This window comes from Nyctibius grandis, chromosome 10 (genome assembly GCF_013368605.1).
Source record: "Nyctibius grandis isolate bNycGra1 chromosome 10, bNycGra1.pri, whole genome shotgun sequence".
Lineage (NCBI taxonomy): Eukaryota > Metazoa > Chordata > Aves > Nyctibiiformes > Nyctibiidae > Nyctibius > Nyctibius grandis.
This window is the reverse complement of record NC_090667.1, coordinates 14,549,094-14,571,364: the sequence shown is the minus strand read 5'-3', so window position 1 is coordinate 14,571,364 and position 22,271 is coordinate 14,549,094. Positions and strand designations below refer to the sequence as shown.

Sequence of the window (22,271 nt, the reverse complement as noted above, 5' to 3'; positions counted from 1 at the left end):
GTGGAAGAGGGGGGCACTTGCTGTCTCTAAGCTGCCGAGGAGAGTGGTGGAGCTTTGAGATGTCTTCTGTTTGCTGAAGATCCAAAATATACTCGTCAGGAGGGGATAGTTTCTCAAATCACAATTTCAGAAATTCTTTTTTTAAAGCTGCTTCTCTGAAGTAGGGTGAACCCCACCTGAAACACTGTGGGAAGAGACTGTGGTTCTGGCCTGTCGTTAAACACTGAGGAAAGAGTAACTAACCCTTACTTCTGTGAGAAGTTGCAGAAACCAGTTGTTGTCTTTTTCAAGGAGGACTACATGTCCACATGTAAATATATTGGCTTTCATCTGGGCCCAAATTATACTCCTGGTTAATACGGTGAATACAGAGCAATGCACTGATCACTTCTAAGACTGATTTCAGTTTCATGACAGGAACCTCTGTCTCCCCTGAGCCTAGAGCCCAATCAGTACTTCTACTGCTAATACTTAAAATAAGTTAAAAGATAGCTAGGACTCCACCATTTTTAGTAGAGAAATTCTTTGCATTCTTTGGTTAATCCTTATTTTACCACCTCACTTATTTAATAAATCTAACAAACAGCCTGACTTCTGGGAGAAAGCTTTAAAGAAAGAGTCTTTATAATTTTGGCCAGTGAAAAACATAAGATAAGTCCCCAAAATATAAAGAAACTAAATCCCCATATAAAGCACAGAGGTACATGTGGAACAGATGCCTGGGAGAAGCCAGGAGAACAGATTCCCGGTATGTCAAGTAAAGTATCTGAATTATTTGTGTTGATTTTTCTAGTAGGAGCATTTGAAAATATCTACTGACCTCGGGCCAAAATGGAAACTCTTCAACAGGGATATAAATGTCATTTTTTGGTGATATAGATGCCATATTTTGGAAAGCCAAAACAAAGATGCCCAAACAGAGCAATTATTTAGATTGCTGATTATGTATTTGACGTGAATGCAAAAGGTCACTTGTCTCTGGCTGAAGCAAATAGAGACCTGGGATGATCTCATCAGCTGTAAAGCACAGTGAGGTCAGGTCTAGTCCATCTGTGGAAGGAAGACTTCAAAAGGAGAAAACCTCCCGAGCTGATTTAATGTGATGACTCTCTTTCATCTGAGTCATCCCTGATCAATTGTTGCAGCCTGCTATGGAGGGCACTGCACTGGGGTGGGTGGGCGCTGCGGCACAAACAAGCCACAGCCACCAGCATTTTTTTGACACGTGCATTGCTAACGGGCAGGGTCTTAGCACACTGGCCTGGTTCACTTGCAGCCAAAGTAATTGCAAACTCTCAGCTTATATTAGAGCAAAAGGTGAGAGTGGGCGTGATTTCTTGCACCCCGCACCCTGTGGTGCCTTGTAGTTGTGCACTAACTACTACGGTCATGCTGTACTTGGGGATGGGTTCCCTGAATGTTTAGTCTGCACACGTGTTAATGATGCAGGAACTGGTTAAACAGGAGAGTTTATATCTATGGATAACAGCAGTATCACAGCATGGCAATTTTAATTAGAGGGACTATATCATGGCTGTTCTTTGCATGTGTGTAGAGTGGAAAAGGGAACCTTGGGTTCCTTCAGCGCAGTTACGCTCGTTGCATCTCACAAGGATGTGGACAGGGCTCTCGGACAGGTAGCAGATGTTGATGTGACACAACTCTCACATACATTGGCCCATGGGTCTCTGTGGCTGGAGTGCAGACTGCCTCCCGGGGAGAATAAATGGCTGTACTATGGTGTTCCAGGCTCCCAATGTCTGTGTGTTCCCCACCTGAACACTGCCTGAACCAGGCATTGTTTTCCATTCCCCAGAGTCAGGCAGCCAAGTAAAAATCTGGTTTTATTTGCAGACTGTTCGAGACCCTCCAGTCACTCTTCTGGTCTGTGTTCGGGCTGCTGAATCTCTACGTCACCAACGTGAAAGCGAGACATGAATTCACAGAATTTGTTGGGGCCACTATGTTTGGGACCTACAACGTCATCTCCCTTGTTGTGCTGCTGAACATGCTCATAGCCATGATGAACAACTCCTACCAGCTCATCGCCGTGAGTTACCTCATTCTCTTTCTTTTCGCTTTTATTTTTCTCCGTGTGCCTCATGGGTTTGGCTTATAGCAAGTGTGTATCTTCTGGGATGCTGGAGACTGCTGCCCCTGGTTTTTGACAGCAGAGAGTTGGGATTTCTACTCACTAGCCTGAATCATGCTTGCAGAGGAGGTTTTGCTCTGTTTGTAATGCTGCTTAGCTGGAAAAGGCTTATCAGCTGTGATTTGCCCTTGTCTTCTCCTGTACAGTAACCTCACTGATCACCTTGTCATTAGCAGCTGATTTACTTGGTAGCAGAGAGGGTATATAAAGGGAAGCCTTCCCACTGCTTCCTGATGTTTGGTTTTAGCTTGGGGGGTGTTGTATATTTTTTTTCCCCTCTCCTATTACTGTTTTCTCATTTGGAACCGTATGTGTCAGGAGCCCAGTGCTGTAATTTCTTATTCCACAGCCTTCCCAATGAAATTAGATCATTGCCATCTGTAACACCAGCCAGCCTCCTGGCAGCTGACTCCAGAATCTCAGCTTCCTGAGTAGCCTCAGTGCAGGATGGATCTGAGCTGCGGCAGCTCAGGGCTGCCAGTTGGCTGTAGAGCCAGTTTCAAACTTAACTTTATCTTCATTTGAATGTTCAAAACTGGTCTCTCTGCTGTAATCTCATTCTGTGTACCTAAAAACCAATCTGTACATTGATGATTAAATTTGTCAACTGATTGAAAACTAAAGCAGCGTGGCTCTGCATTTTAAGGCTCTTCAGGTAAACTACACAGAAATAGTATGGAAGGAAGCTAAACCTTGTGTGCACAGTACTTAGTGCGCACTTACTTTCCAGTTCTGACGCCTAACATGATAGGTTTAGAGATAGTGAGGTGAGGAAGTGTTACAACATCTGTGAACAGAAACAGGAGTTAGGAAAGGCATTTGTGTCCTCAGCTGGTCACTCAGAAGTACAGGCAGAGTAGAGACTTCTGTCTCTGCTTTGGATGACACTTGGATTTACTCTAGAAGATAGAGAATAAAACAGAGAAAAAAAAGAACCAGCACCAGCTCTCCTATTTCCATTCCCAACTTCCTGGGGAAATGTATGGGTGAGCTCCTTTCCTGGCTAAAGCACCTGGAGGAGTGTATTGAGTTGTCTGCTTCAACAGGTTCCACAACTGCTGTTGATCATCTGCTCATTCAAGGGGCTCCTAAATTTAGTTATCTAGTCAAACTGAGCACAGACCCAGTCAAATCAGTGATACTTCTGGACATCTGATCTTTATCACCTTAAAAAGTATGAGAAAAACTGGACCATTGACCTCCCAAATGAGCAGAAAAGCAGCTTATCCCAAAGGCATCCTGCTTTATCAGTCTGTTTCAATGCTTTAAGTGCTTTCTCTTTGTTCAATGCTACTCCTCACATTCCAGGGAGACTGAAATGAGAGGCAGAAAACAAAGATACTCTCCTTGGCCATTTTCTCCCATTCCCCTTCCTTTATTGTCTTCAAATAGGCTTGTCACTGACACAAAGCTCAAACCTAAGATTGGCATAAGAATAGCAGCATTTGCTATTCACTGGGATACAAACCGCTCATCATTCTTCTCCCTGAATAATTTGAGTGATGCAATGACACATTACAAACAATCCCACATGACTTAGACCCATCATAACAATTAACTGAAGTGAATGGTCCAGAGCGACTGTTGTGTTAATGTTTTTGTATAGGAGCAGTTGGGAACAGTTAATTGCTCCACCAGAAAGGCTGCTTGTGAGAGACCTGAGGGTGAAGGACTGAACTCACCAGATAACCTAGGCATAGAAGAATGGCAGCGAAAATGCTACAGGATACCTCTTTGTCACTTGAGCTGTCATATTGCAATTGCTGCTGAGAGCAGTGACGTTTCTTGGGAAGGCAAGAGGCAGTCGCTTCCAGCCTCTGCTCGTGCAGGGCATGCAGCTTGGTTTTTGAAGCTAGTATTTCTGCGTGCTCACAGCATTCTCTCAGGGACAAGTTTTCTTCATGTCTTCTAAGGGCAAACATCAATTAATCTCTTTCCTGAAGAAAACAACTCACTAAATGTTGAGCTTTACAACTGTGGGTCATTTTTTAACCTCTTGTAATCAGGTCTACCGCCTTCTGAGTCACAGTGGGCTGGTTGCTAGACTGGGCATTTCTTCCTCCAGGTATTTCTATTACATTGGGTACACCTGGAATGACAGCATTGCAGGGAGGGAGGCAGGGAGAGGACGGAGGAGCCCTGGCCGTGGGGTGGAGGTGGCCTTCTCAAATACAGCAGGATGTGCAGGACTCTGCAGAGAAGTGAGCTAGACATCAGGGATGAGAGTGCATCTCTGCTTGTTGATTTCCCTGCAGTGGAGTGGCCAGGATGTCTTGTCTTAATTAATTCCACTTGTTAATGAGCCAGTGGCACTGCTGCAATGCAAACAGTCTTTCTCCCCTCCTTTCTTCCAGGGACAAATAGTTAAAGAATTTGTAGCAGTTATTCTTCAGGTTAGCTTTCCTCCATTGTCTCATATCTACATGAGTTTCTGCTGTGAGGTTAGAGAAAGGAGAATCCAAGCTGCTCTTTCTTGTGTCTCCCCAGTATGGGGGTTAGGGCTTGGTAGTTAAGTAAGCACTATGGTCACACAGCATGAAACCACAGGGTATCAGTGGAAGACAGAGCAAGGCAAGCAAGGAGTAAAACCTCCACACAGCTTTGAGTGATTCCTGACTCACAGAAGGAAGAATTTTTCTGCCATAATTTTGTTGGTTTTTTACTAAGCTATTTCAGACTTCAATAAATACATTTTTCCAGGGGTACCCTGAAGCAGTTTCAATATTGATTTTTCTCATACAGCCCATTTTTCTCTTTTGCCAAACTATTGTCAAGAGCTGGTTATGGGAGACACTATATTTCACCGACAAAGCAAAGAAAATCCAAATGCACCCCAAAATTTCCATATGCTTTGTGCTGTTTCAATACGTGAAGATCAAAATGTTCTATACAAGCAGCACAGAATGCAACTGGATGTTATGCATTGCCGGGTCTCTCATCTCAATACCTTCCCAGACGTGACAGAAATACCATCACTGAGGAATAGAAGAGGAATATGTCATGATGACAAGAGGAAGGACAATGGAACTTAGTAGGCAGGTGGCTCCATCGTTTGTAAGTGGCAAAAAGTAACAGAGTGGGTAGTGAGGGCACTGTATGTGATAGGCTATTTCTCATCAGATTGCCACTTGGCTGCACATGAAGTTATACAATTCCTTCTGCCAGTTTGTATTTTTTTCAGAACAACGTGATAGTGGGTGTTACTGGGGATCCTAGTGTGCAGGTGGCCTTCCTGGTGTCCTAGGGCGCTGGTACGTTTTGCAGGGAATTAGCAATCTAGGAGTATTTTCTGAAAGCATGTTCCTGATGGACGCATCCGTGGTGTTCTGGGAAGACATGCAGGAATTAGTCACTGGAACTGCACCAGCAGTTCTGCCTCTGCAGCTGCAGGAGCAATGGGAAGCGAGATCGATGGAAGAACGGCAACTAAAACCCATTTGCAGGAGGAAAACCACAGGGCTGCGAGCGCGTAATCCGGGCTCCAGGTGAGTTAGAGCGATAAGTGGCGCACAACAGCACTGCGGCACGAGGCATCCCGCTGACACGTTCAGGAGAGATGTAAGCACTTGCAGCTTTCAGATGTTTTAGGAAAATACCACGATGCTCGATACCTCAGGGATAGCATCACAGCAAAGCAGCTCTGAGAAAAACCACCTCTAACTGCTGTGCGTGCAAGCGAAGGTGTTAACAGCTTCAAGTGTGTAATCCACGGTGTACGTGTGATGTTGGAATAATGACTTCACTCTAGCAGTACGTATTCAGTTACGAAATTGCTTTGTATGTTGTGTTTTGTATCCTCCTGTTGCTTTGTACATCTATTATTTCAAGCTAGTTCATCTCAGACAGCTGTTACTGCACACAACAGCTGCCTGGTTCATTTTTTTAAGTGTATCTGCCAGTAGAGTGTATGACCACACTGAAGCATAGTTGCCAGTGTTTAGATTGGAGAAATTAGGGCATTGGACACCAAACTAGGAGTGCAGTTTTAAGTGATGGAATGAAATGGAGTGGATTAGCACATATTGCGGAGGACAAGAATGAAAATGATAAATATTTTGCATAGCAAAACAAAAGCTGTACAGTAAACAGAACCAGTTGGTATGTGCAGCTAAAAATAAGTGATCACTGTCAGGAAAATTTGACTGTAAGTGTAGGGTTGTTGTACATGGAATAGTCTCCATTTTTGCAGAGTAGAGAGCTTCAAAATTAAAGCACAGAGGAATATAAAGATTTTTCAGCTCCCTATTACATTGTTTCCAAGATGACTTTGTATTTCCCCCAGGAAGTAGTGTCAAACTTTTCTTGATCTACAAAGAACAGGAATTCCTCTAGTTCCCTGCGCCAATTGAACTCCCTCAGCGCCGTGGCAGTAATTGCTACCCAGTTCAATTCACAACAGCAGCAGAAATTCTCTTCCCCACTGTGATCTATGCCCCTTAGGACTGTCAAAAAAATATTGCACCTCCTCTGCTTGCATGACCTGCACAGTTATTACTTGGTGGTTTTCCTAAGGAAGAATTTTACGAATCAATAAACTTAGTTGAAGATACACAGCTGGACAGTCCCTGCACGTGGCAGGTTTTGGGGTGGTGGATTACCCCCCTGTAGAGGTAAGGCCAGCTCCAAAGCCTGGACTCAAAGCTACTCTGTTGTAAAGCATCAGGAAGCGTTCATCTCACAAGCCCCATTTCAGAACCATTAATTTGAATTGCTTAGGAGAAATTGAGATGTGTTTGTTTTTTAACTCTGTCATACAGGAGGAAATGAAATTATGCTTGTTATACTCATGTTGCCAATATGAGTTGGGATTAATGTCTCTTGAAGCTTTTTATGGTGTAGCAAAACAACTAGGCTCTAGAAAGGGGATTAAATGGCAGCTCTTTGGTTTGCTGGCTGAATGAAATATCACTGTTTGTCCCCCAGTTTTATGGCCCTCAGGGGCTCCAGCTGACCAACATACACATCCTGCTGGTCACTGCCCACGTGCAGACCCCCGTGTTCCGGGTGCAGGTAATACGCTTGAGTCTTTTCTTCATTCTACAATGCAACTGTAATTAGCCAAATCTCAATTACTGCGCTCCCAACACTCATCCGTGTTATCAGTAATAATTAATTGAAATCGCAAACTCTCCTGAACTCGCTCGGTGCCTTTTGTGACATTTGGACAGGCAGATTTCTGGTACGTTTCCCCAGGGAGTGCGATACGTGTGAAGAAGTGCTGGACCCTCGCTCTCTTGTTCCCTTCTGGGGAGCTGTAGCACATCTTTAGAGGAGTGGGATTGATTCCCAGGGCTGGGTGCTCGCTCTGGAGCTTGTGACTGGATGTGGGGGGCTCCCAGCAGATTTTTATTTGAAAGTGAAGGGAAATAACATTGCAGCAGTAGTGTGCTGTGATGCTACCATACAGCGAGAGGCCTGTATGTGAAATTAGCCCTGGAGCCCGCTGTAGACTGGCAGGCAGCTTAATTGCTTTTTGTTAGCAAGCTAAAGTATTCATTTGTAGGTGTAGAACTGTTTGTCTTTTTGCTGGCTTTGGCCTAATTACATATAACCCATGGACTTGAATCAAGTTGTTAATATTCATCTGGTGTTTGCAGAGCCTCTAAATGGAAGCACTCGATGTGCTCTGACTGCACATGCTGCATCTTTCTTCTGTTGCTAGACTAGCTAATTCTCCATCCTAGGGCCCAATCCTGCAAACCCCTGCTCATACAAGTATTGTCAGCAGGATCAGAAGGTTAATCCTTTCTGTTGTTTTTCATCTTTGAAAACCCAGGTATTTATCTGACCCTGGGTACCACCATGGCCAAACCACTCCAGGGCTTACTCAGAGGAGCAGAAACATTACATTTAAGTAAAAAACAAGATGAGCTTGCAATCTGTAGATGACTCCTAGCTGATTTAAGATACAGCAGGGAATTTGCTGGCATTTATATGGGTGGGTTCTGTTTTCTTTGGTGTAGTTAACACGCCAGTGCCCCACATGACAGGTCAATAATTCTCTGCCCATTACGTGCAAAGCAGCGCAGCAATGTTTGCTCTTGCTACGTGATAGGAGTTGAAGTACCCAGATGGAACCACAGAGGCTGCAGCCCCCTGCATTATCCCATCTTTTATTTAGGCCTGACAAGCTCAATTAGCATTATCTTGTGCTTCTGCATCGAGGGGACTTTTGTTAAGAAGGCAGAAGAGAAGAGGAGAAGTGAAGGATAAAGGGAAAATATTACTGAGGAAAAAGCAGTGAAAAACTAAAAGGGATTCATCTGGGAAGAGCTTTCACCTGATATTATCATAGAATGGTTTGGGTTGGAAGGGACCTTAAAGCTCATCTAGTTGCAACCCCCTGCCACAGGCAGGGACAGGCAGGGACACCTTCCACTAGACCAGGTTGCTCCAAGCCCCATCCAACCTGGCCTTGAACACTGCCAGGGAGGGGGCAGCCACAGCTTCTCTGGGCAACCTGGGCCAGTGTCTCACCACCCTCACAGCAAAATCTTCCCTCTTTCAGTTTAAAACCGTTCCCCCTCGTCCTGTCACTCCATGCCCTTGTAAAAAGCCTCTCTCCAGCTTTCCTGTAGCCCCTTCAGGCACTGGAAGGTGCTATATTGAGCTATGGGAACAGCGATATTAAGAATCCTCTGAAATGTGACTTTTTAAGATGTCGGTGCTTCACAGATTTCATTTTCAACACACTGCAATCTAGCAAATAAGTTGATGCTGATTATATAGGTGAAACAGGATACATACAACTAAATGGGAAGATGTCTCATAACCTGGATGCTGTGGCTCCTCGCCTGCATTTCTGTTCTCTAGACTGTCCCCCGCAGCTCCTCAGCTGCAGACTCTGCTTCAGAATCTGGGGCAGAAACAGGGGCTTCGTCTCCTCAATCAGTGCTGTCTGCACAGCTCAAGATTCACTGAGAGACTTGAGCAATCTCATACATTTATAATGGTTCCCTTTCTTTCAGCTCAAGGATCTATTGAAATGATCAGGATGTTTACTGAGGATTTTTCATTTCTGAGCAATTTTTCAATTGTTGGCAGCTAAGCTCATGCAGTGCATATAAGTGACTATACAAGCAGGCTGGCCTCCAGAGGGGTCAGGCACCTGCTTCTCCCACTGGTGCTGTGACCTTCATAGACTCAATAAAAGACATAGTCCAGCTCCACTCCTTCGCTGAGGAAAGGCAGTTTATGACAGGTCATAAAAGAGCAAAATACTAAAGCATTTGGTACCTGAATACATGTACATTGTTTCATTGCTTATCTATGGAAGTTTGGGAATGATAATTTTATTCTTTTGGTTACTTGAGGAAGGGATATAAGGGCTGTGTATATACATGTATAATATATAATTTATATATTATATATATGTGTTACTACTGGTCAGCTCGATGTGAACGGATATTCTGGTAAACATTTTTGTAGCACGGGAGTTTGTGGCAAAGACCATCAAATGTGCTTTGTGATTATTCATAATCAGAGCTCAGATCTAAAAGTTGCAAATGGCCCTAAATATCACGTTAAATAAACTGTTAGACCTTTAAATACCTTTGTCGCAGCTGACAGCACATTTCCCAGCTGAAGCCACATCCTTATACTGGCGCAGACTGGATCCTGGGATCTGGAATTCACATGAGGATCCAAACTGGGGTTTTTCTTCTTGGGAGTAATTTCTCTTGAGGAAAAAAAAGAAAGAAACAAGAAATAAATAAAAAGAGGTACAGAGAAGTACCTGATTTTCCTTTGCACCTGGCTCCCACCAGTCCAAAAATAAATTTCACAACATTTCTTATTCCTTGGAAGAGTCAAATCCCAGGCTGACTGGCTATGTAGAAAAAAATCAAAGATAATCTTCCAGAAATAGTGCAAGTAGAAATGAGGTGAAGTTCTCTTTTTTTGCTGTGGTACTAACAGAGTCATCAACACTCAAGCACTTTGGGTTAGATATACCCTCTCAGCCCACCATTTCTCTGTGGGCATGTGTGAATTACTTGAGTTTGACCCGGCTGGAGGTAGTTACCATTATCAGCACAGATGTACCTTATCTCTCTGACTTTCAGCATGAAAAGAGGCTCTTATCAGACAGGGATAAAGGAGAGAGACCGGATAGCAGAACAACAAAGTCTTAGTGATATCTTTCTCATTGTTTCTTCCTTCGGAGGCTTTTTTAGAGAACTATTTGTCTGCATGACCTTCCTACTGCTCTGATTTATTTGACTGTTAAAATAAAAACTGAACTTTGCTGGAATATGACTGAAGGAAAAAAAAAGGTGTCAGTTCAAATAATTTAACTGCACTAAACCCAGTTCTCTGCGTTTTCTCAGATATAATATTCCCTGGCCTTCTCATTAGCTGTCGTTGTTTCCATCCAATATGCTGGTGGGAGATGAAAGGTAATTGATGTATATAACCTAAATACATTGTGGAATGTAGAGCATTGCAAGCTGTAATAAAAATTTTAATTATGAATATATTCTGTGCATGGAAGATATAAATAGCAGAGATGCTAAAGCATGCATTTCCCAAGTACAAACTGATTCCCCTGAGCTGGGCGGATCAGCCAGCTCGCAGCATGGAGGTCCCTTCTGGGGAAGCGACGGCCAGTGCAACAGCTCATCTCACAGGTCTGCTGTGGGGTCGCTCAGGGGTGAAGGCCCCTGCTCTTCCCTTGACCTTGTGTATTCAGAAGCCATTAGTGGGTTTCTTTTCCACTGCAACCAGTGACCTACCCCATTTCCATGATTTCTGAGCCTCTTCGGCTGTGCTCCAGAGATGGAGTCCTTTATCCATCTTATTACAAAACGCAGTCACGGTGCTAGATATTTTCCTGACACTGAACTGGCCATTCCCTTGAACTGCTTGAAGTGATGGACCCCAGACACTGCAAAATTAAGGAAGCTTTTCCTACCGTCCTCTGTTACAGTGTGTTCTTTTATGGGCTCTACCATGACTGGGATTTTCGTCCAGCTTTCAGGTTTTTAAGGCTCGCAATCCCATTGATGGCTTATCTGAAATGTCTGCTATGTAAAAACTTAGATTTGGGTTTTTTTCTCCCTTGTTCTCTGATTTTCTCACCTAAGGCCCTCGCTGCTTTCTGCCTTTCACCAGCTAAGGACAGCTCTTTTCTGACATCAAGTCTTTACCTGTATCCTGGCCCAAGAATTCACTTTTCTTGTATCCCAGTGCTGGTATTTATTTGAGTATTTCTTCAGGACCTGCCTATGCTTCATGAACGGCCCTTTTCCTTTCCTGTGCTTCCTTTCCTTTCCTGCAGCTTCCCTGCTGTGAACGCCTGGTGCTGGTCAGGACCGCCTTTGCTTCACCCAGTGCAGTGTGGGATTTTGTGCTAGACAGTACTTTCATCTCTTCTCTGGCTGTCTCATTCTCTAACTGTTCTAATTGCTTTTTCTAATGCTAGATTGTCCTCCTTTAGTAATTTTTCTTGCATTATTTTTGAGATTGATCCTATTAAGATCTTATCCTTCAGCATGTCATCCCCAGCTTTGAAAGCAAAGTCATTTGTTGTCAGCTGCAGCTGAATTACCTCTGCATTAATTGCCTTTGTAGGCCCCTGGTTTTTCTCATAGACTTTTTTTTTTTCTTTCTATGACATATTTTTCTTTGAAAAATATTAAGCATCATTTACCTCAAATAGCCTGCTTGGATTTTTGCCGCTTGCTTCTCTGAGCTTGGCATTAAACCCCCAAGCTCTGCTGATGTTATTACCAGTTTGCCCAACACATATTACAAAATTAACAGCTTTGAAACTGCACAGGAGTTGTCTGTGTCGGGTTCTGGAAAAATTAACCTCCTCCTGCCCCTCTTTCTGCAATGCTTTCTGTTCAGGACACACAAGGGTGTATTTCTTGTGCTAGCCTGCTTGAAAGCCATTGCTGGTATATTTGCTGTGCTGTTCCCTGCTCTGGCTGTAGCAAAGAGCAATAAAGAGGCATGTTAGATAGAAATACACTAAATGGAGTTTAATGACTTCTCCCACACTTCACAGCACAGCTAATTACACAGCAAAAAAGCACCTTTGAAGTTCCTGTGCCTCTCGGGCAAAGAGCCTCCCGTACTCAACAGGCTGCAAATAAGACATGGCAGCGAGCACCTTTGAAAGGTGAACACTGCATCTCCTCCTCCCTTCCTTCCTGGAGGAAAGTACTACAGCCTGGACACTTTCTGATCTCGTGGGGCTGCTGCTGGCACCTCCTGGCACAGCAGCAAGAGCAGCCCTGCTACTCCTGATGCAGAAATCACACCATTCCCAGCACAACCAGAAAGCTTTCCGTGCCTCCTCCCGAGGCACTCAGCCATGGCCATAAAGCGTGGTCCTGAGGGCGTTGTCGCAGCCATCTACATCTGCATCTGACAGGCAGCAGCCTGATTTCCAGCTTATCCCACCGACTGCTTTATAATAAAACACGAGAAAGGGACACACAGCCCTTTTTGTGCCAGCTAGAAAGATGCTAGATATCTTTATACAGTATTCTTTCCAAATGGGCATGGGGAGGGCTTGCATCCCAGGAACACTCTTAGAGAAAGGGGCAGAAAAGCCCTTGTACACCTCTGTGTAGCGTAGAGGAGCTTAAGTAACTGATTATCTTGTGATTGTTTTAGAGTGGACTCAGAAGATCTCGAGTTCCTGGCTGCCCAGCATTACCATCATCCCAGCATTGTGTCTGAGCTGAGTGTTTGTACCATGGCTCTACACCAGCCTACTCCAGAGCTGACCACAGTGTGCAAGAGCAGAGTGCAGGGAGCCACCAGCATCCATTTCAGCCTGTCAGCCCTGAGCTAACCTGAACTCAGGACTATCCCAGTGCTTTCAGGGATGCTAAATCCAGAGTCAGGAGATCGGGCTCCCACGGGACAGCCCTGCACTTCAGCTCCTGTCGCTAAGTAACAGCGTTTTCCGCCATCAGCTTTCCAGCCCCAAGGGAGCTGAAATACTGAACACACAAAGAGGCTGAGGAACGCAGAGGCTGTGGCAGGGGCAGCCATCTCATACAGAGAACTGAAACACCCTCCCAGTGCTCAGTCTCGCTGGGTGGGTCAGCACCAGCTGAGAAGCTGGCCGTTATTTGGCAAAGTATGGTCTAAAAACCATAGGGCCCAGCAAGGAGATAATGATGGAAATCTTTATAGAAAACATTTCACAAAATGTAAACAACAGATATTCTACACAGAGATAAAGATGGAGATTAATGCTTGAATTATCCTGGATAATTAGTGTAGCAGGTAATTATTTAAGATCTGGCACATCTGTGAATACATCGCTTTGACTGAATTAGAGAATCCTCACAACTGCTCCAGTAAGATGGCTTCAGCGATCCCACGGGGAAATCTTTATGGGAGATTAATTCTCACTTCAAATGGCAGAGATTTGCAGGAGGGTTAGGTGGCCAGTATGACACATTTGCATTGTGATAGTAAGCGATACAGGTTTTTTTTCTCACAGAGAAGCTGTGCTGGTTTATAGCTGCAATGATGAGCAGTGCTTGAAAGAAAATTGTGACAAGAACAAGGGCAAGAGCAGCAGAAGCTCAAAGAGAGGACAGTAAAATCCAAACTTGGATTTAAATTGCTAAAGCAACAAGGTCACACTTGCAAAGCTAGTGGATATGTTTCTTTAGCTTATTATAAATATTACCAAACAGGTGTCATCTAAGAACACTGTATGAGACAGCGCAGGTCTGTGAGGGTCCTGTCCTCGCCGCGCGGTGGGTCTGCTCGAGGCTCCTCACCGCTGCTGAGCTCCCCTTGGTGCGTGCCCTCTGCCAGCACACCCTGTGCAGGGGCAGAGCGCCTGCCCTTCCTCCTGTCCTCTCTCTTAGGAAACCCACTTCTACGGAAGCCCCCCAGGGTAATGTCCGTGCTGGCTGTCCCTGGGAGCGGGCTCCAACACACCATCTCCTGTGACCCGTCTCTAAATCAGCAGCTGGTGCAGGTGGCACTGACCCTTCCAGAGGAGGTCCGTCTGGTCCATCGCTGCGTAGCTTTGCAGGTTGTGTGGTGGCCAGGCCCAGGCTGAGAAAGGAAACGGCCCTCGGGCTGGACTCTCACTGTACTGGTATTCAGGAGCTCGCTTTGAGTGTTCACCTACATGCAGTCTTTGCAACAGCTTTGCTGCAAAGCAGGCTCAGACTCGGGCAGCTCTCAAAAATGTTAAGTCTTGCCCAGCAGCCTGCAGTCAGTGGGGAGACACACCAAAACCCAGAGCACATCTGGTGGTCCACTGGGCCACGTTCACAGCCAACACAATGACTGATGGACTGGCTGTAACTCACAAGTGCTTCAGGTTTGAACAGGATATCGAATGATTGCTGAAGCATGGTGTTCTTGGTGCCCAACACAGGGAGGAGACTTAGGAAAGCTGTAGTTTAGTGTGCAGATTTCACTGCTTATAGCACTAAAGAGAGCTCTGACCAAAAAAATGGTGGTTTCCTGGCACACAAAGACAATCTCAGTAAAATTGAAATGTCTCTTTGCTATATATTTCCAACATAACACCACTGCCAGGAGCTCTCATCTGATTTGCTCAGGTTCTCAAAACATCAAGGTGAATAATTGAGACAGGCTGAGTTTGTAAACCCTGAGGAATTCACAGCAGCAGCAAAGAGAGAAAGATACTTCAAGCTTTGTACAGAGGGTCCATCTTTTCAGAGAGGTTATATTGCACTTGTTGACTGAGACTGCACAGGAAGAAATACAGGTGGGGTTGAAGCCAGGACCCACCAGCCTCACCCACAGACACATTTACAGCAACAGCAACTTGTTCAGGCCAACCACAAGACTTCCCCAATGAGAAACCCCCACCAAGTTTCACAGCACTGCCCTGCACCTGCACTCAGCCCCTAGCCAAGCCCGTGTAGTCCCCTTAAGCTATTTTAAAATGAAAGAACAAAAATAAAACACTCTGTGCAGAAAAGCTTTTTTAGCCCTTTTCTTCCTATCCCAAAAACTAATTTGCAGTCCCCAAACTAGAGATTTGCCTTACCCTCCTCTCCAGACAGCATCCAACATCCACTGCTCAATTGCCTCTGCCCAGGCCATGCCCTTTTAATAACGTGCTGAAGGAAATTGCTGCCAAGTCACCACACCTGATCCCACCCCACCACTGACACTGGACCTTTGTAGAAGGGAAGGGTGGATTTATAACCTTCTCCAAACTACCTTCTCCTTTCTAACTCCTCAATAGGACATTTACACCTACTTCTGTATTGACAAAGGACTTAAAATATCCATGTCTCTATCCAAAATAAGTCTTTGCACTCTCCTTCAGCTGCTGCCTTACCCTGAACTCTCCAGCTGCCCCAGGTAGTGCTATCAGTGTTGCCAGGTGTCTGTAGTTCCTGCACACCCTGAGAAAGGCTTACTCACAGCAGGGCTGAATAACTCCCTGTTGGTCTCATGCAGCTATTCCCCTACAAAATGCTTTAGATGCTTGAACCAGCAATGCACCTCTTGCCTACAGCCTCTCAAGATGCAGCCACCACTGTATATTCCCTGGTAGTGAGCATGTCTGGGTGGAAGCTGCAGCTCAGGCCCCTTCTCTGCCAAGAGAGGCTTGATCTCCTGCCTCCCCTGCAGGCAGCACACCCTCCTCTTGGCTCACCTGTGTGTGATGCCCATCATTCTTCTCCTGAAGACTCCTTCAGCTGAAGTTGCCCAGCCCAGGAAATGTTCAGGTAGAAAGATGGGCATGAGTGAGCCTTTAGGATTGAGCAGGGAGCAGCCAGCCCTGCTCCTGGAAGAGGCTGGGGCAGCTCTGCCTTTAACTCTGAGCAGTTATTAGGCAGGAGTCATGCGGTGGGCTGGTTGTGGAGTTCAGAGCACTAACCGGGGGTCTGGGAAGGAGGAACAGCAGCTACGTGGCACCAGCTTGTCCTGCTCTCCTTGAGCTTGCTGCAGCCTACAGGTAGAGACAAATGAAGAAAAAATGAGCAGGACTTTTCTTCCTTTTTTTTTTTTTTGTGGCAATTATTTATATTGCTGCAAACTGCATTTTTACTCCTCGGAACTTCATTTCTACCAGCATCAGCTTCTAATGCTTCATGGTGATGCTGCAATTTCCCTGCTTACGAGGTCTAATAATGTATGAGGCAAAAAGGGGCATCGGAGGCTGCTCCTCTGAGCCTTCCTACGGCTTGAAGACAGCCCTTTTGGTAAGCTGGCAGGGGATAGTAGTCTGATTCAGACTGTCTGCAGAGACTAAAGTGCTCCTGGGCCACTGAGACGGTCATTTTAAATCGAGAGCTGCACATAATTTGAATACACTACTAAAATGGAGTTCAGCTGCACCTCACTGTCAAAATGTGAGCGTATTTTACCCATGTCAGAGCCCTGGGTGGTAGCCAGAAAGCCAGTGTAGTAATTTTTTGGGCATGATGTTCAGCCATGTTTTATTTAACTCCCTGTCCTACACTTCACTGCTTGTTCCCGAGAGCTGCAGCCCAGCATCCCTCCCTCCAGAGGCTGCTTGTCCCAACATGGCTGAAATCTCCTCAGAAATTTACAGTCCTGCATTGTCCTTTTCTCCTGCCTTGCGCTGTTACTTAGCCAGGATCATCACAGCTTTGGTTTAATCTCATGTCAGCTACTGTTAACGTAAATGCTGAACAGCTGAAATGTCACCCATCAGCTTAGTGCTGTACTCCACAACAGTGACAATACCCACATTTACCATTTAAATTCAGCGTACTGCTGTAAGCTGGGCTCAGCACGGCTTGGCTTGAAGGCTTCAAACTATTCCCTTCCTTTTCTAACATCAGAATTTCTGCAGAAATACAAAACAGTGGCATTTTTTAACTCTAACAGCCTGAAATCCATTTTGAATAGCTGCAGTATCTCTCTGAGTCCAGGCTGTAGGTAGATCTCTCTGCCCTGTCTTGCACAGACTCCGTATCCCTCTCCTGGTGACTGCACGCCTGTCTGTGCCGCTGTAAAATGATGCTATTAACTTTCTACCTTTACTTTGTTGGGATGAAAAACACCAGAGCACAGCGAGCTGGCACGGTGATAATATATATGAAAAAACCCCCAACAACCAAACAGTAAAATGTCTCCTGTTTTATGTAAGGATAATGCAGAGGCAAGATTTAAAATATGGCACGCATAAAATGTGTCAGTTCCTTATAGAGCTGGATTGATGGATGCTATAAAACCCAAACAAATCAAAAAACACTATGAAAGATCTTTTTCAGGGAAGAATGTGTGTATTCATTGGATTTGGACATGAGAAACAACGGTTTGTGATAATAAAAGCAAAATAATAGCAAAAAGCAAAATAAGAAATGTGTTTTCTTGCTTCTTGTACTCGTGAACTAAGCACAACCACTAAAGCACACAGACGGGCTTTAGCATGTGAAAATCCTTTTTGCTGAATATTGCTGTCCTCTCATTTCTCAGTGGTCGGTATTTTTACACTCTCACTACATTTCTCACTCATTTTTTAAGTACAACCCCCAGCGAGGGAGATGGAAGACGCGATAGTGCTTTGCCTGCAGCTGAGAAGTCCTTTATTGCTCACACGTCACCTCCTCAGCCGTGGGCATTCGCTCCAGGAAAGCCTGCCTGGAGCTGTGGGTAATCTCTCCTCTTCTCTCATAGGACCATGCGGATATTGAGTGGAAGTTTGCACGGACGAAGCTCTGGATGAGTTACTTCGATGAAGGTGCCACTCTGCCCCCTCCTTTTAACATTGTCCCAAGTCCCAAGTCAGTCTGGTACCTTTGCAAGTGGATTCACAATCAGCTGTGCCCAGGGAACGACTTTGACAATGAACAGAAGAGGCATGAAAACCTCAAAACATTCACAGTAAGGAGCTGCATGGGTTTATACTTCATTTTTCGAGGGTGCTTGTGCATGTTCAGGATCATGAGGGCCACTGCTCTGCTGGTGCAGTAGAAGGTTGCTGGATCATAACTTGCTAAGAGCCCTCAGGAGCTCTAAAGGCAGGACTAAACAGGTAACACGTCTGTGCCTTTCTCTTTCCAGGAACGGCACGCTGACAACCTGATTCAGAATCAACATTACCAGGTGAGCTCTTGAGCACATAAAGTTTTTACTTGCTGTTTCTTCTTCCTGCTCATTTTCTAATACCTCGATTCTTGCTTGCTCCTAGAATATATTTTGATAGGTGTAGGTCCTCTAACAGGATTTTTGCTTATCATGGATTAAAACATTTCCTCATTAGAGGTGGGATGGTTCAGTAAATCACTCCTAGCCTTTCACCCCCTCTGAAGTACCACAAATGCGATGACAAAACCGGAGTACTGCCTGCCTCCCCTGCTCTAGAACCATCAAGTTATCTAGACCGTTATCTAGCACATGGTCTAGACCCAACAAGTGAGCTAGAACATTGTCTAGAACCATCAAGCAAGCTAGAACATGCTCCAGAACCAAGAGGCGGTCCTGAACCAACTAGCAGTCCTGAACCAACAAGTGAGCTAGACCAGCAAGCAAACTGGATCCTGATATAGAACCAACAAACAAGCTAGAGCATGAGCTAGAAGCGAGATAGAACATTATCTAGAACCAACCAGCAAGGTAGAAGGTGATCTACAGCCCAATCCAGAACCAACTTATCTAGAACACGGCCTAGAACCATCAAGCTAGCTTGAACATGATCCAGAACCATCAACTGATCTAGAACATATTCTAGATCCAACAAGCGAGCTTGAACATGATCTAGAACTGCCCCCCTACCCAACTACTGTAGCTCTACAAACAACCAACCCCTGAAAACCAGCCTCTGAAATGGACTCTAGGGCCAGGCCAGACTCCAGGGCCCCGGGTCTGATGACAGCAGGTGCATTACTTTCCCCTTCTCAACTACAGGGATCAGAAGAGGCAGATCACCCACAGTGCTCATATTGTCTGCCACGAAAGTAACCAGCATCATCTCAACATTACCAGAAAGTTCAGTCAGTGCTGATGAACACCTCATGGTAACTTTATTTTAGCAGCAATATAGACTACAAAAAATTGGATAAAGCCAAAGGGTATGAGGTTCTACATGCCCCAAGTCAACAACTCCACCGCCTATTTAGCTACTTTAATAAATAATTAGAACCAACGTGATCATAAATAATACATAATCAGAAATAATTCATAAATAATTAGAACCATCTACCTGCCCTGGGACAGGCCCGACAGGCAGACAGGGCACATCACAAGGGGGATTCCCTGGCCTCTCTCCGCATGGCTCAAGAGGCACTTCAGGGATAAGGGGCAATGGCAGCAAGGGATCTCATCCTGCCAAAACCCTGTGCTGCAACAAACACCCCGGGAGCACAGAGGAGTGAGAGCCCTTAGAGAAGCCACGAGGGTGTGATTCAGTCCTTCCCACACTGCCCACAGACGCTGCAGCAGCCTTGAGAGGAGCTTCTAACCTGCCACGGGGGAACGCCCTGGCAGCTGGTAGGTGTGGTGTAACGTGAACGTGCGTTGCCCCATGGGGTCCTGCCTGCTCTTTACGTTATTTGTTGTCAACACACCCTTTGGCTTTCAAATCCTTGATAAACAATCTTCACGTGGTAAGCTCAGCCTGTCGGGATACACAGCGTACACACATGAGACTGGTAATCTTAAAAACTTGCAGCAGCTGAGATTAAATGGCTTGAGGACATTTAAGAACATCAAGAATTTTTTCTCCACGACTTTCACATATACAAAACAAGGACAAATTACCTGCTCACTGTAGTTAACAACTGAGCATTCAAGAGGGAAGGTATCTAACCCTTTCCAAAGGTTTGTTCTGTTAAAAAGTGTTCTGCTTCTAATGGTCAGTGATTTCCTTTTTAGCCAGCAGAGTCAGGACAGCCACTGTCGGTAAGAGCTCGGTGAAATGCAGTAAGAACAGAGTTTGCTCTGGGCCAGCAACTGATCACTGGTGTTGTTTCCTATTCCAGGAAGTGATAAGGAATCTTGTGAAAAGATACGTCGCAGCAATGATAAGAACTTCCAAAACCAACGAAGGGTTAACTGAAGAAAATTTCAAGGTAATTTATTATTCCTTAACAATAATTTATTGTATTAATTCAAGTAGCCACTTGCAGAGTTCACACTAACTTGTTAGGATGGTTTGTAACCTGCTGAGGCAATAGGGCTGTTGCTGGAGCTGGGAATATATATGATGTGCATGCAGGGGGTTTTTTTGAGCAGAGAATATTCTTATTCAGGTGTCTTCCTATATGATTGCCTTCCACATTTTAATATACAATGTTATGTAGATGCAAGTATTGGAAAACAGTAGGCATGAAGTATCTGATCTGAGTCAACATCACGTTCCTAATCCCTATCCAGAGAGCCAAAGAATGAGTCTGGGTTAATGGATACGAACACCACTCACAACAAAGTGACAGTTGGGCCTATCAGCTAAACCAGATTCCTGCCGTATTTCTAAATTTCAGCAGTGTTTCCCCTCTTCTGTAACTGTCTTATTTGACTTTTTTTGGAGGGATGGTGGGGTGGGCAGAGGGGGTTGGTCAGGAGGGCTGGTCCCACAGCCTTTGGAGACAAAGATCTCCAATTCTCAGGATTACCAGGACATTTTTTTTTTGGTGTGTCACTGAATAATGAAGATGTCTGTGGTATTCTTGTAGCTGTGATTTGGCATCAGCCGCTTGCAGAACTCCAAACAGTTCTCCCAAGAGAACGTGATCCTTTTTTCGTGTTGCAGATAAAGCTGCTGACTGTAACTCATTTCTCCTCTTGCCTTAGGAATTAAAACAGGACATCTCAAGTTTCCGCTATGAAGTTCTTGACCTCTTAGGAAACAGGAAGCCCCAGAGGAGAAGTTATTCTACCAGCAGCACAGAGGTGTCCCAAAAAGATGAAACAAATGAGGATGGTGCTGGAGAAAAATCCAAAGCCAAGAGCGTGTCTTTCAATGTAGCCAACAAAAAAAAGGACTTCAATGTATCTGCTCTTATTAAAACTATGTCTGGGATCAATATGGTGGAAGAGAAGCCCAAAAGCAATGGGATCAGTAAGCGCTCCTTTGTCCGCAATGGAAATAGGGTTCAGAGACTTTCCAGCTCCAAGAAGGAGTCCTTTAAGAGACTGGGCCTGCTTTTCTCCAAGATGAACGGACACGTACCCGAACCAAATGCAGAACCCATGTACACTATTTCCGATGGAATTATTCAGCCACACTACATGTGGAAAGACATTAAATATTCTCAGATTGATAAAGAGAGAGAAGAGAATTGTTCCAAAAGTGAAATTAACCTCAATGAGGTGGACTACAGGGGGAACACCAGACTTACAGGACAGAGCAAGGAGTGCCCTGTGGTTTGTACCAGCTCCCTTCACTGTGCTTCCAGTATTTGTTCCTCTAATTCCAAACTTATAGACTCGTCAGAGGATGTGTTTGATTCATGGGGAGAGGCTTGTGACTTGTTTATAAACCAGTGGAAAGACGGGCAGGAGGATCACGTTACCACTCGGCTATAAGTAAAGCTATCCTAACACCCGCGGAAAGCTGAGCTGATTATTTGTCCTTGTTTGCTGTCATCTGATTCAGCATTACTATTGCCTTTCTGTCCACAGGTGAAAAAAAAAGTGCATAACTACTTCTGTTAGCCTATTTTGTAGCCAGCTGCACCTTTTTTAATTTACTTTTTTTTACACTCACAAAAACTAAAGGTTTCACTATCCAGAAGGTCACCATAAACACAGGAATCCCTTCGGATGCAGTCTTAGTCTTTGAACCCCCCAGAGCTGAGACACGCTGGTGGCCGGGTAAAGGATTTCTCCAGTGCTCTCATCATCATCCCACCGCTGCTGCGGTACCACTGCTGCTATCCAACACCATCGGCTCTGCGTCCTGCTCCATTTGCTCGTCACACAACCAGCTGGTGAGCAGTGGCTTAGCAGGAGGCTGAGAATCATTTAAAATCTTTTTAGAAAGGGTTTAAGGTTATAAACTGGCTTTTGTTTTCTTTAAGCAATATGACCTCTGATTCCTTCAGTTTGTGTGGGGGTTTTTTGGGTTATATTAATATTGTAAATTGTTACTGAATAAGAGACCCCTTTGATCATCCAGCTAGAACGTGTTATGATTTGCTTATTTACCTAATTCCCATAAGAAGTTCCCCCTGTAGGGAGC

At 44.9% G+C, this 22,271-nt stretch overlaps 1 protein-coding gene across 1 annotated transcript in view; it reads left to right on the top strand.

The window, feature by feature from the left end:
* Positions 1 to 21,616, top strand: part of TRPC5 (transient receptor potential cation channel subfamily C member 5) — a 65,323-nt gene extending 43,707 nt beyond the window's left edge. Inside the window, exons 6-10 of the mRNA XM_068408905.1 lie at positions 1,855 to 2,050; positions 17,768 to 17,974; positions 18,155 to 18,196; positions 20,071 to 20,160; positions 20,882 to 21,616. Of these exons, the coding sequence (XP_068265006.1) occupies positions 1,855 to 2,050; positions 17,768 to 17,974; positions 18,155 to 18,196; positions 20,071 to 20,160; positions 20,882 to 21,616 (1,270 nt within the window). The remainder of the gene's footprint in view (positions 1 to 1,854; positions 2,051 to 17,767; positions 17,975 to 18,154; positions 18,197 to 20,070; positions 20,161 to 20,881) is intronic.
* Positions 21,617 to 22,271: the final 655 nt, after the last annotated feature.